The sequence below is a fragment of the Drosophila teissieri genome, unplaced genomic scaffold (assembly GCF_016746235.2).
Source record: "Drosophila teissieri strain GT53w unplaced genomic scaffold, Prin_Dtei_1.1 Segkk118_quiver_pilon_scaf, whole genome shotgun sequence".
In the NCBI taxonomy this organism is placed as follows: domain Eukaryota; kingdom Metazoa; phylum Arthropoda; class Insecta; order Diptera; family Drosophilidae; genus Drosophila; species Drosophila teissieri.
Genome location: NW_025224987.1, coordinates 2170177 through 2183592, shown reverse-complemented (window position 1 = coordinate 2183592; position 13416 = coordinate 2170177). Strand labels below are relative to the sequence as shown.

The 13416-nt window shown below is 38.2% G+C and overlaps 1 protein-coding gene across 1 annotated transcript in view; it reads left to right on the top strand.

The window, feature by feature from the left end:
• LOC122625490 (cytochrome P450 307a1) overlaps positions 1–10330 on the top strand; it is a 47653-nt gene extending 37323 nt beyond the window's left edge. The window contains exon 2 of the mRNA XM_043805585.1: positions 9069–10330. Coding sequence (XP_043661520.1) covers positions 9069–10330 — 1262 coding nt within the window. The remainder of the gene's footprint in view (positions 1–9068) is intronic.
• Positions 10331–13416: the final 3086 nt, after the last annotated feature.

Below are 13416 nucleotides of genomic sequence, written 5' to 3'. Positions count from 1 at the left end.
CGATACCATTTGGAACGATTCATGTCGATCATTTGAGTCCAGCAGCAAACGTAATGAACACTAACAATGATGCGAGCAGTTAAACAATAACAAGACACTTTATCGACACAGTCCTTGAAGTAACCAACTCGAAGGTATGCCATGTCGCATAGTATCTGATCGAGAAAATTCTATCGAGATAATAATATGAAGCACGTTCTAACAGCAGTCAGAGCGCCGCGAGCGAACGGACACGTTGAGCGATCGAAACGGTTTATATTATCAACTATTGACAACGACAACCGTTGATAAGCCTGTTGATAACCGTTGATAAGCCTGCACTCTATCCAGTGAAGCATCAACACAATGCAAAACAAAACTACATGATGTTCCCCAAGCAACTTTTATTTGGATTCAAACCGCGTGACATCCTGCAGAACCATCCTGCTTTAACCAAACGTCTGTTTATTTAAAATCAATCTAATAGAAACCACCCTATAACGCAATCGACTAATTAATTAAACAACAAGAGCTACGAAGCAACAACTACATTTACTAATGGTAAATGGAGTTCAAGCTCTGGAATTTGACTACTCTAACTCTGTTCTAACTCTACGTTCGAAGCAGAAGAGGCTATAATATGCTATTCAGTTCAAAATCAGAAAACATGATAAACATCGTGGTCTTCAAATTACCAAAGAAATGTTTGATATGAACAGTTTTATATTAGCCTTTGACTTAATTGCTGATCAGTACCATAAAAAAAAATTTAAAAAATTGTAAAAAAAAATCATCAAGAAGACCTAAATTTGTTTCGCATACATCTTAGTTCAATAGTTTTACTCTTTAAAGAATGAAGTTGGATTTAGAAAGGTCAAATTTGTATATGGAAAATTTTCCTCTACTTTTTTACCTAACTGATAGGTTTTCTACCTACAACCTAATCCCAACAACTTTGTCATCCTTGTCTGATAAATAAAGAGCTACCTTCTTCAGCTTACAACCAGTGATCTTATACTCAAATCCAATACATCGATTTTGAGATTTTGTATAAGCAAGATTCATTCAGAGTCTCTAAGACGTCCAAGAAATTCAACAAAAATATAAAATTATAAAACTTTTCAGAACTATATATTACAAGAACAAAAACTACGTGAAAGAGATTTTATACCCGTTACTGGTAGAGTTGTACCATATAAAGTAGATATATTCTTTATTAGGATTAATAGCCGAGTCGAACTGGCCATGTCTGTCGGTCCGTACAAGCACATTTACCTAAGGAACTATGAAAACTGGAAAGATTTTGCCATTTTTTTTTTTCAAATTTTTGTTAGATTTGTAAATTTTTCTCGATTTGCCAAACATCTTTCTTTGCCACACCCAGCCCACAAACAGCCAAAAATTGTTATTGCTGAAATTTCTCCATTGCTTTTCCACCATCAGATAGTCGGGGAACTCGAGAATAGCATTAGCTCTTGTTTTTTTGTCTTTTAAATTTATATAGAAAATCTTTTGCCACGCCCACTCTATCAAAAACAAACCGCCCAAAACTGACACGGCTACACTTCTGAATAATTTTTTTTTATAATCAAATAATAGACTAGGTAATTAAAAATTCTTTAGAAAATCCATGTGACCTTAAACCTTTAACACTTGCAGCTAGGGCCAACATTTTTTATATTATTATATTAAGGTGGACCAAGACTTGGAAAGTCTGGGCCACAGAGTTTTAGGAGCCATGGCAACTCAGGCCTTCAGCTGCAGAAGTGCAAGATAATGCTAATTACAATATATCTTATTATAACTTAATGTCTTGATGTGAATATACATATGTACATAATTCATTGTGTTGGACATTTTTTTTTTTTTTAATTAAAGCTTTTATTTGTTGTATCTTTTCAGTACCGAAAACTAACAACAAGTTAACAAATCTTAATTGTAAATACTAATTACCAGTACATTTCTTGAACTGTATTATAAAAACGGCCCTAAAAAAATCACTGCTGGGTTGGCAAGTCGTTTCGAAGTAGTCGTGATCGGCTGCTTAGCCTTGTTAGACTCCTCGCGAGCTGGTTAGGATGCGATGATAGCTTGTTAAGGTACTTTTCCTTTTTTTTCCGCAATTTTGTCTTTTACAGGTGGCACGTTTAGATCTTTGTGAATGTTGGCGTTTCGAACATACCACGGTGCCCCGGTGATAGTTCTCAATATCTTCGTCTGGGCTCTCTGAACGATATCGATGTTGCTGTTGCTGGCATTTCCCCATAGATGGCAGCCGTAAGACCAGATTGGTTTTAGCACTGAGTTGTAGAGCAGCACCTTGAAGTCCAAACTGAGTGGTGAGCGGGAGTTGATAAGCCAATGAAGGCTGTTGGCCTTCAGTTTTAAGTGAGTTCTCTTGGCTTCGATGTGTCGGCGCCAAGTTAGTCTTCTATCGAGGTGTACTCCCAGATACGTCACTTCGTTTGCTGTTGGAAGTGCGACGTTGTTCAGCGTGAGCGGTGGAAAATCTTGCCTGTTAAGGGTGAAGGTTACTTGCTTGCATTTTTGTTCGTTTACCTTTATACGCCAGTCGGATAACCACTTTTCCACGTCGACCAGGTAGATGGCTAGCTGAGATGATGCTTTGTTGGGCATCTGGAGCGGCTGAGAATAGCTGTGTCATCCGCAAATGTTGAGACTGTCAGGTTGCTGCTTGTAGGGATGTCTGCTGTGTATAGGACGTATAGTATTGGGCCTAGTACGCTGCCTTGTGGGACGCCGGCTTCAATACTGTGTTCGTCGGATATCGCAGTGTTGCACCTCACTACAAACTGTTGTAGAGGTACGATTCTACGTTTTGATTTTGTACATCAGACCGTCCAGCCAAATTCTGTCGAATGCCTGCGAAACATCTAGAAATATCGCAGAGCAGTATTCCCGTTTTTCAAATGCGTTTCGTATTTCGGATGTTATGCGGTTAACTTGCTCAATAGTTCCGTGTTTTTCGCGAAAGCCAAATTGGTGTGCTGGTATTGTGTTGTGCGTGTTCAGGAATGGAGTAATAGTCAGAGACAGTAGGCATTTTTCGAAAAGTTTCGATAAGCAGGATAGAAGGCTTATGGGTCTGTACGACGATGGAACAGTATGATCTTTTCCCGGCTTTGGTATCATTATTATTATTGACTTTTTCCATCTTCCTGGAAAGTAGCCAAGTTTGGTGATGGCGTTGAAGAGCTGGGTAATGCTGCATACGGCACAGTAAGGCAGCTCAATAATCATCTTAGGGGTAATTAGGTCGCACCCTGCAGATTTTTTTGGGTTCAGATGTTCTTTGATGATTTTTGAGATTTCGTTTGAGCGAAACACAACTGGTGCATGATGAAGCTGGGAGTCGTCTGTTGCGGGCGGAATTTCGAACGTGTTTGTTGCAGAATTCGGTTGGAAGACTTTTTGTAGATTAGTGGCAAATGTGCTGGCTCTATTTTTGTCGCTACGGGCCCAACCTCCTGTGTGGTTTCTAATAGGGACCACTGGTACTGTGGGTGAGCCAAGAGTTGGGTGAGCTTTCCACAGTGAGTTTTTTGTACTGGATGTTGATAATTTTTCAAAATAAGTACGTTGGGCAAGCTCTTCTTCTTGCTTTAAAGCTTTTGTAAGTTTGCGGTTGGCGTCTTCTAACATTTGTTTTGCCGACGGTGATCTGGAGGACTGCCATTCTCGCCGTAGGCGTCGTTTTTCGAGAACAAGTATTTCGATTTGCAGGTTGGTCTTTTTGTGATTTGTAATTTTGCTTACTGTTTGCAGCGTTGAGCAGCGAGCTGCAGCAACGATGATTGACCCCAGAGAGTAAACAAAACTATCAATGTCAGCTTCAGCTTCAAGAGGTGGGTTAAGCTCAATGTGTGAGCTTATGTATTTTTTGTATTTGAGCCAGTTGGTTTTTTCTGTAGTCAACTTATAAGAGAGGTTTGCTGGTTCTGGGTGTCGGAGCAGATTTTTTAGGAGGTCAGATGATAGGTCTGAGAGGCACTCGGCGCTTATCAAATTACGGGGAATGTTTTTTGTGACTGCGAAATCAATTAGATCAGGTAGTTTTTTGGGGTCTGTAGGCCAGTATGTAGGTGTGCCAGGAGAAACTTGATCGAGCTTGTTGTTTGCTTTTATAATGGCGTTGTAGAGCTGTTTTCCTTTGGGATTCACGAGTCGAGACCCCCAGTGTGTGTGCTTGGCAGTATAGTCCCCAGCTGCTATAAAATGTTCTCCAAGTGAGTTGAAGAATTCCATAAATTGGTCTTCAGATAAAGTGGAACGAGGTGGGCAGTAAACAGCGGCTAAAGAAAGCTGGTTACCATTATCCAAATGAATTTTTAATGATGTTGCTTGTAGATAGTTTTTGGCAGTCTCAATATGACAGTGGTGCTTGAGACGGCTTCTTATCAAAATCCCGGTCCCGCCGTGGGCCTTACCCTCAGGGTGATTGGTTCCGTAGAAAATATATCCTTTTATGTTGAAGTTATATTTGTTTGTGAGGTGTATTTCCGAAAGTAGCATTACGTCGATGTGCTTTTCGAGTAGAAATTGAGCTAGCTCAAGTTTGTGCTGTGAAACGCCATTGGCGTTCCACGTAGATTGTTGTGATACAAGCAATTGTATCAACATGTTTTGATTGCGTATTAGATCTTGCATGGTTGTCCGCATAAACGCCATAAACTCCGCCATGCTCTGCTGCAAGGTAAGTATCATTGCTTCGAAATTGTGTTGTTGTTGTTCCATTGGCTTTTTGTCTTGTACCGAATTGAAGTCCACATATTTGGCTTGTGAACATGGCGCATTGGAGGCTGGGGGCTCTAGCCCTGATCCTAGAGCGCTTGCATATGACGCGTTTTTGGTAACGAATCCTGTACCAAGTGAGGATCTGGCTGTGTTAGAGAAGAAAACTTCAGGGTAGTTTTTGGGGGGTTTTTTTGTGATGCGTTTTGTGAGCGTACAGTGGCTACGCGCTGGTTAATGCGGCTTTTGAGATCTTTGTATACTGGTCAGCCTCTGTAGTTGGCTGTGTGATTGCCTCTACAGTTGCCACACTTTTTACTGCTTGAGTCTTCTTTGGGTGCACTGCAGCTGGCTTTGTCGTGGAGCTCGCCACAGACTACTGGGCGCAGCTTACAGTAAGACTTTGTATGGCCGTATTCTTGGCAGTTCATACATTGTACCAGATTGTTAAGTTTGTGAGGTTCTTCTACAGTGATTCTACGATGTAGTAAAAATTGGAGTTTGTAGATTGGATGCACATCGTTTCTTTTCGGCATCTTTGCTTCTGGTGCAAGTTCCACCTTGAAGAGTGGTTGCGGCTGTCTATTTTTGTTTAGGATGTTGAAAACTGATTTTGCGGTAAATCCTTTATCCTGTAGCGCCAGCTTTATTTCGTCTGGTGTTACATCAGGCTCTATGCCCTTTAGTACGACTGGCAGACCCTTGCAGCTTTTTAGCTGGTATGCGTAATAGCTTTTTTCTCCGTCGTCCAGTTACTTTGTTAAGGCTCTAAAGTGCTGTTCAGACTTGGTCTGAACTTTAGTTTCATGAATGTTGCCCCTAACTAAGGGAATTATGTGGAAATTTGCGTCACCTATGAGGTTTATTACATTGTTTACAAATGTACTAGAGCTTTTCTCACGTACAAATATTGGTGGTGGCTTTGGCTTATTTTTGTCGCTTCCATCAGCTTCAACGGGCAGGTCTTCAATAGTGTCTGCCAAAATGTCGAACCTGTTGGCATTGTTCGGTACTTCGCCTAAAGTTGTGTTGGCGTTGGCGCGTGTGATTTTTGGTTTGTTTACATTTTTTTGGGGGCTTAGCTTTCGTTTTATTTGGATGTAGCGATCCATTCCAGTCTGTATTGCCGGTTTTGCGTTTTCTTTTTCGTTTGTTGCAGTTTGTTTTGCTGTCTACGCAGCTTTCGTTGTGTTTGTATGTGTTGAGCGGGCAGTCGGCATCGGTGTTGTTTTAGTTATTTACGACGACGGGGAGCAAGATCGTTCACTGTCGCGTGTTAAGAGAGAAGGATCAGCTGTCGGGTTGGGGGTGATTGACCGCTCGCGGTTCGATTCCGTAGAGACGACGGAAAAGTAAGCGTTGTTGCTTGCAAAGAGAGCCGTCGCTCATCTTTTTTATTTTTTTTTTATTTTTGTTTATGTTTTGGTACCAATTTGAGGAGTGCAGAAATGTGTCATTGGGAAGGGAGTTGAAATATTTAGAGACATATTTTTGTATGTCTCCGCAATTGAAGTTAATTGTGTAAACAATTGGATGGCGTAGAGCATTTTTGGCTGCTAGAGCAGCAAATTCATTGCCAGTTATGTTGACATGGCTGGGAATCCACAATAGAGTGAATTATGGAAAGTGTCTAATAAGTAAGTTTCGAATTTCGGTGGCATAATACGAATGATTAGAAGTGTTTTTAATAGCTTTGAGGGATAATAATGAATCTAAACAAATTATGTATTTACCCCGATTTGTTTTGAGTGTCATAATGGATTCATAAATGGCTATTATTTCTGCTGTGTAGACGGTAGAATAGGTTGGAAGAATTCCCATTTTTAAGATGCTAGAATTGGTTCTCACTGCAAAGCCAGTGAGATTGTGACCCATCCGTGTAAATAAAGGATGTTTTATTGCCATTGAGTTCGGTTTGTATTCTGACAAATTCTTTTCTGAACGTTTTGGGGGATGTAACGTTTTTATTGAGGTAGCTAAGGGAGGTATTTATGGCTTTTTGGTTAAGTGCCCAGGAAGGTGATTTTTGGATATGTTTTTTTGGCCGATTTAATTGTATTTCGAGGTGTTTGTGTGATTCTATAATTTTGTCTAGAACAGACAATTTTTTACCCTCCTTAGGGGTTTTATATATTTTTTTTAATATTACAAATGGGCGCATCTGCGCTATCGGTGATGCATGTAAATAGATTAGTGGTAAGGAGCTTTTGTCTAATGGCGAAAGGCGCAATGTTGGCCTCAAACAGCAAATTTCGTGTTGGTGTTGAACGAACGGCACCAAGAGCAATTCTAATAGCTGAATGTAAAGTTGAGTTAACTTTTTTAGGACACTTTTTGGGGCAGTTCCGTAGAGTGCTAAAGCGAAATCAATTTTTGATTCTATTAAAGCTTTCACTACAGAAATTAGTGTTAATGTGCTACAATTGCATTTTGGATTAGATAGGCATTTAATAATGTTAAGCCGTTTCAGCTAAGCAACGACAAGATGGTCTATGTGTGAGTTCCACTTGTGTTTATTGTTGAATATCAGGCCTGCGATTTTGAGTGAGGTAACATTGGGAAGTTGAAAGCTGCCAAAGGATACATCGTATCTGCAATTGTGTTTGTTGCATATATGCATGTGATTTCGGGTGAAAGGATAGCACCAGAATAAGAACACCAGTTAACTATGTCATTATTTAGCACATCTAAATTTAAAATCCCATTTTTTGTTTTATTCATTTTAATAAGCAAGTTGACATCGTCAGCATAGGCGCTTATTTGTATTTCTTTGTGCAATGCTATCAACTATCAACTCGACAAGATTTTGGTAAGCTATGTCAAATAGTACCACAGATAAAGGCGATCCTTGTGGGAACCTTGTCGAGTGGCAGGGTGTTGGAGAAATGTTTGCCAACTCTAACTTTTATCTTCCTGTTGGTCATAAAATTGCGAACATAATTAATGATTTTGGGGCCTAGTTTCCACTTTAATAGCTGGTTGATAATCGCGTGTAAACCAATTTTGTAAACCAAAGATTCATAGATAGAGCTTTAATCATGTCGTAATTAATTCTGTCAAAGCCTGGAGTTTTACCTTTCAGCGTGTTTAGAGCTGAGGAGAATTCATTAAAGTTAATGTCAAGCTCTATTGGGAGAGCTCTTTTGTCGGGTGTGTGTCGTGTGTTGTCTTGAATTATTTGAATTTTGTTACCATTAAATGTTTGGGAGAAATTGCGATCGCGTGATTCAGATGACAAATTTTCGCAGAACAGGTCAGCTATGTTTTGTTGATGGGTGATGAATTGGTTAGGATTGTGTGGGTGATTTAGACAGTGAATTCCCTTGGTAGCATTTAGCCCGCAAAATCTGCGGATATTACTCCAAATCTTTTGTATGGACGACTTAGGATTAATCTTCTCAGTAAACTTGTTAATTGCGTCTCTTTTTGAGATTCTAAGGGAGCCCCTGAAGATCGCTGATTTTTTCCTGTAGTTGATAATGTTTATGGTGGTAATATTTCTTTTAAGAGCATGCCATGCAGTATTTTTGGCAATGCGTAGGGTTTGGAGCTCATTGTTCCACCAAGGTACTGACCTTTGTGCTTTTGAAGAAAATTTGGGTATGCTTTGGTGTGCACTTTTTAAAATAATATTATTGATAATGGCTGCTTCGTGATTGATATTCGGGCTATTGGGGGTTGTCAATTGCGAGCTCTCCCATGACTTTAAGTCTTAATAGTTTAAATGCTTGGAGGCCAGTTTTGGTTTTTACCAAAAGATTCCCGTCACGTGTCTTTTTAGCAAATATAACTTCTCCATTACAGGTAAAGTCAATTTGTTTTTTTATCAAAAACGGTGAAACATTTGCCATAGATTGATTGTCTTTACGTTTTGTAATTAGAAACCTTGGTTCGTTAAGGTTGGGGGGTTTATCAGGTGGATCATCTGGAAGCGTAACTGTATGGGAACTGTTTTTTTTATTCTTTGTTTTAATTCTTGGTTCGTAACAGTGCTTTTGGTTTGTAACTGTGGTTAGAGATAACGCGCGATTAAACACTTGCAGACACACTTCTGGTCAGTGCGAAAGTCAAACTCGAACTGAGCTAGGGCCAACATATTTTGTCAATATAACATACTTAGGTCCATCTCCTTGCAATCCTTATTTAGTGGTCTGTAATCTTGTGTACTGTTCTTGGCAAGCGCTAAACGACTCAAAAACTTAAGATGCACAGATAAATGTTAAACTAAAAATTTAAATTAAAAAAAATTTCCAAATCAATTAAATTTAGAGAATAGAAAATTAACTTTTCTAACTAACACAAATTTAACAATACATTTTTATATACCTTTTTAATAGCACTGGCTCTTTGCGACTGGTCTCAATTACAACAAAAGCGGCGAAATCTAGCTCGGCGACACTGCTCTCCTCGGGAATCATCCTCTTATTTTTCAAAGATGTCCGAGATCGGAAACCTTGAAGTTAATCAATTATTGGACCAGTTTATTAACATTTCTTCAGGAAATCCGAGTGATATAAAACCCTTAATACTTGCAGCTAGTGCCAATATGTTTTGTCAATATATGTGTTCAGTTCGGTTTAATTACACCGATACGGGTTTTCAAAAGGTAGTTGAATACTTTGATAAAATCTTCTGGGAAATTAATCAAGGGTATTCTTTTGATTACATACCTTGGCTGTTACCATTTTATTGTAATCATATAAATCAAATTGTGCACTGGTCAACTAGTATACGTAAATTTATTTTAGAGAGAATAGTGAATCATCGGGAATCAAACATTAATTTAAATCATCCTGACCAAGACTTTACTGATGCATTGCTAAAAAGTCTAAAGGAAGACAAGAATGTTTCTCGTAATACAATCATTTTTATGCTAGAAGATTTTATTGGAGGACACTCAGCGGTTGGAAATTTGGTAATGTTGGCACTGGCATATATAGCCAAAAATCCAACGATTGGGGAACTTATCAGGAATGAGGTAGACGCAGTTTCCACAAAGGGTACAAGGAGAATCAGTCTTTATGATATGAACGTAATGCCATACACGATGGCATCAATTTTAGAGGTTTTACGATACTCCTCGTCTCCTATTGTTCCTCATGTAGCAATGGAAGACCTAGTAATAAAAGGATATGGGGTTACAAAGGGTACAATCGTTTTTATAAATAATTATGTTTTAAATATGAGCGAAAGCTATTGGAATCATCCTGAACAATTTGATCCTGAGCGGTTTTTGGAGAACAAATATACAAATAACAAAGAAAATGGTCAAAAATGTGATTACAAAAAAACGACCTTAGGCGGGTCAGACTTCAGGTTAGAGTTCAATAAAGAAAAGGAAAAGAAAATGGACTTAAAAAAAAAAAATTCCCCACATAGACAGCTCAAAAAGAGTATTCCCCATTTCTTACCTTTCAGTGTTGGCAAACGTACATGCATCGGACAAAATCTAGTTAGAGGATTCGGATTTCTTTTACTTGCTAACATCATACAAAATTATAACGTTAACAGTGCAGACTTTTCCAAAATTAAGTTAGAAAGATCGACCGTGGCCTTGCCAACAAAATGCTTTAAGCTTTCATTGCGGACAAGAACATAATTATTGTTTGATACCTAATGCCTATCATATTTAAAGAGTACTATTCCTGTTAACTACATTTTTTAATTTGCACTATCAAAACTTTGCACTAAAAAAAACATGTTCTTAGTAACACAAACCCAAATAAACAATTAACGATTTTTTAAAGACGATATTATTCAATGGCTATTTCTAATATTTTAACAAAATTTAGTTTATTATTTCTAATAAATATATATTATTTAAATATAATTTTTGACCTACAATTTAGTACAAAATTTTGACATATCACTGTGGACGGCAGTACAAGCAGTAAACACGTCTACTGCATATTTATTTATGAAATTTCAATAATTGACCAACAAAATAATTAAATTCTTTTTACATTTTTTCCTAATAAGCTATTCGGACAGGTTTAAGTAAATCAATCAGTAACTTCAATAGGATTGTTATAAAAGGTAAGTAATTGCCAATGCAGCGGAGGGTGAGGATTACTGAATATTTACCCATACTGCTATGGGTAGTTGCGGGGTTACTATCTTATACTATATTTTAAAAACCCAAATAAATTTGGTAACTTGTACAAAATGAATGTATTTTAATATAGATTGCTGTGGCCAGTGTATTTAATGACTCTTAAGATAAATTAATACTAGAATGTTGGTATGGAAAATCGGATGGGTATATTGTGATTCGGAAGTTGAGGTCATCGTTTGTTTCAATTCTTCGAGCTGGGCTTCTGGGAGGAACTTACTGATTCGGAAAGCAACCCGGACTTTGGTGATCCTCTCCAAACCTTCCAAGCCATGTTCTAACGAATCCGACACCACTACTTAGACTTCCAAGGTTATTCACCAGAAAAGTTATTTTGATGTACTCGTCGAAAGCCATTATTTTATATGTATTTGTAATTTGTCCGCACATCTCAACTTTTCATACCCGTTACTCGTAGAGTAAAAGGGTATACTAGATTCGTTGAAAAGTATGTAACAGTATGTAACAGACGTTTGTCCGTCTGTCCGTCTGTCCGTCCGTATGAACGTCGAGATCTCAGGAACTACAAAAGCTACAAAGTTGAGATTCAGCATGCAGACTCCAGAGACATAGAAGCAGCGCAAGTTTGTCGATTCATGTTGCCACGCCCACTCTAACGCCCACAAACCGCCTAAAACTGCCACGCCCACACTTTTGAAAAATGTTTTGATATTTTCTCATTCTTGTGTTAGTCTCCTTAATTTCTATCGGTTTGCCAAAAAAATATTTGCCACGCCCACCCTAACGCCTACAAACCGCCAAAAGCTGCCACGCCCACACTTTTAAAAAATGTTTTGATATTTTTTCATTTTTGTATTAGTCTTGTTAAATTCTATCGATTTGCCAAAGAACTTTTTGCCACGCCCACTTTAACGCCCACAAACCGCAAAAACTGTGAGTGTTGTGTGTCCTGCGCACTTTCACCATCTGAGTAACGGGTATCAGATAGTCGGGGAACTCGACTATAGCGTTCTCTCTTGTTTCATTCTTATATGTGTTACTATAATATACAGTATATACATATATAATACTAATATATATTTTATAAATTATCAAAATGTTAATATATCAATATTATATAAATATTTACTTCAGCTGCAAAATCCTTCTTTGTTTGCTCTGATCCATTTATTACTGAACAAGCTTACTTATTACTTTAGGGAACTAGTTGCATTTCTGCGTATTAGGCCGTAGGATGCGTTTTAAACTAACCTAGCGTTTTTTGACCAATATATTCTCAATATTATTGGGATATCGAAACCATCATCAGATGACGAAAGCGCGAAATTTAAGTCAGTACCAAATAGGCTTCGCAAAACACCTTGACTTATTTCTGATCAGATTATTATAGACTCTAGATTGACAGACTGCGAAACAAGTTCAAATTAGTTAAATAAGTAATAATAAGACTGTTAAATAAGTTACTTGTTGTTCTAAAGAAAACATAAATCGGATCGATTTCTACTAGTAAAAAACTAAAGTTTATGTTTTTGTTGATTAGCTTATGGGGGAATATAACCCTGTGGATCAACAATCCTATATATAGATAGATAGTTATATAGAATATTGTATGCCTAGAGCATACGATATCGCTTTCCACGTTTAACGATCCTTTAGTGATGGTAGGTTCAAGGGCCGACGTCAGAAAGCTATTCGACGATTAGGTTCTCAGTTTAACACACGTAAAGTTAATAAAAAAATCTGCTTCTGTACCAATTCCATATGATGATGCTTAACTTATTGAGAGGCCTATACATAAGAGTAATAGTCACGTATGTTATAGACCACAGGTAATTAATAGTTCAAAAAACTTTGGGATTGCACTGAGTTTAGGTTTTCCTATATAATTACTTACTAATTTACACACTACGATAATTATAAAGGGAAATAATTATGATTCCTCTCAAATATTAGGAAATAGTAGATATAGGGCGCAGGAACGTACTGGCCAACGTACTAGAACTGGTGGAAACTCCTCCGCAGTCGGCAGACACAGCGTGTCGGCATGACCGGAGTGATCCTCTTGTGCATCGTCAGGTCTCGTAGCTGCAAGAAATTTAACGATATTTTTTAAATTCAGCCTAACGGGCAGCATAAAAAAAACAGCAGCTCGGGTGAAGTAAAATAAGTAGAGTGAATACATATACACTGTGCATACATGTAAGTGATTTTCATAGCCTAAGTCCTTTTGTGTCTCAGAGACATACATAAAAGTTATACTTTTTAGTTTGTCAGGAGTTAAAACACAGAACAAATGCAGATGTCAACTGCGGGGGAAAGGCCTGCCTGTGGCCAGTTATGCACAAACTAGTAAGTAGTAAGGGCAGTCCGAGAAGTAACGTTTGGAGAAAGAGTGTTTGGAGAGAACAGAGTCTGACTATCAATTGGAAAACGAGAGCCTGGAGGAACAGAATTTGCAGAAAATGAATTTGGGGAACGAGGGTAACAGTGAGGCGGCACGAATTAGAGTAGGACAACAGAAGAACAGAGATGGTCTGCATGCCGATTTCAAGGAAGGAACGTGAACTTTACACCTGGAGACTGGAGACATAATGGAATAACAATAAAAGGAA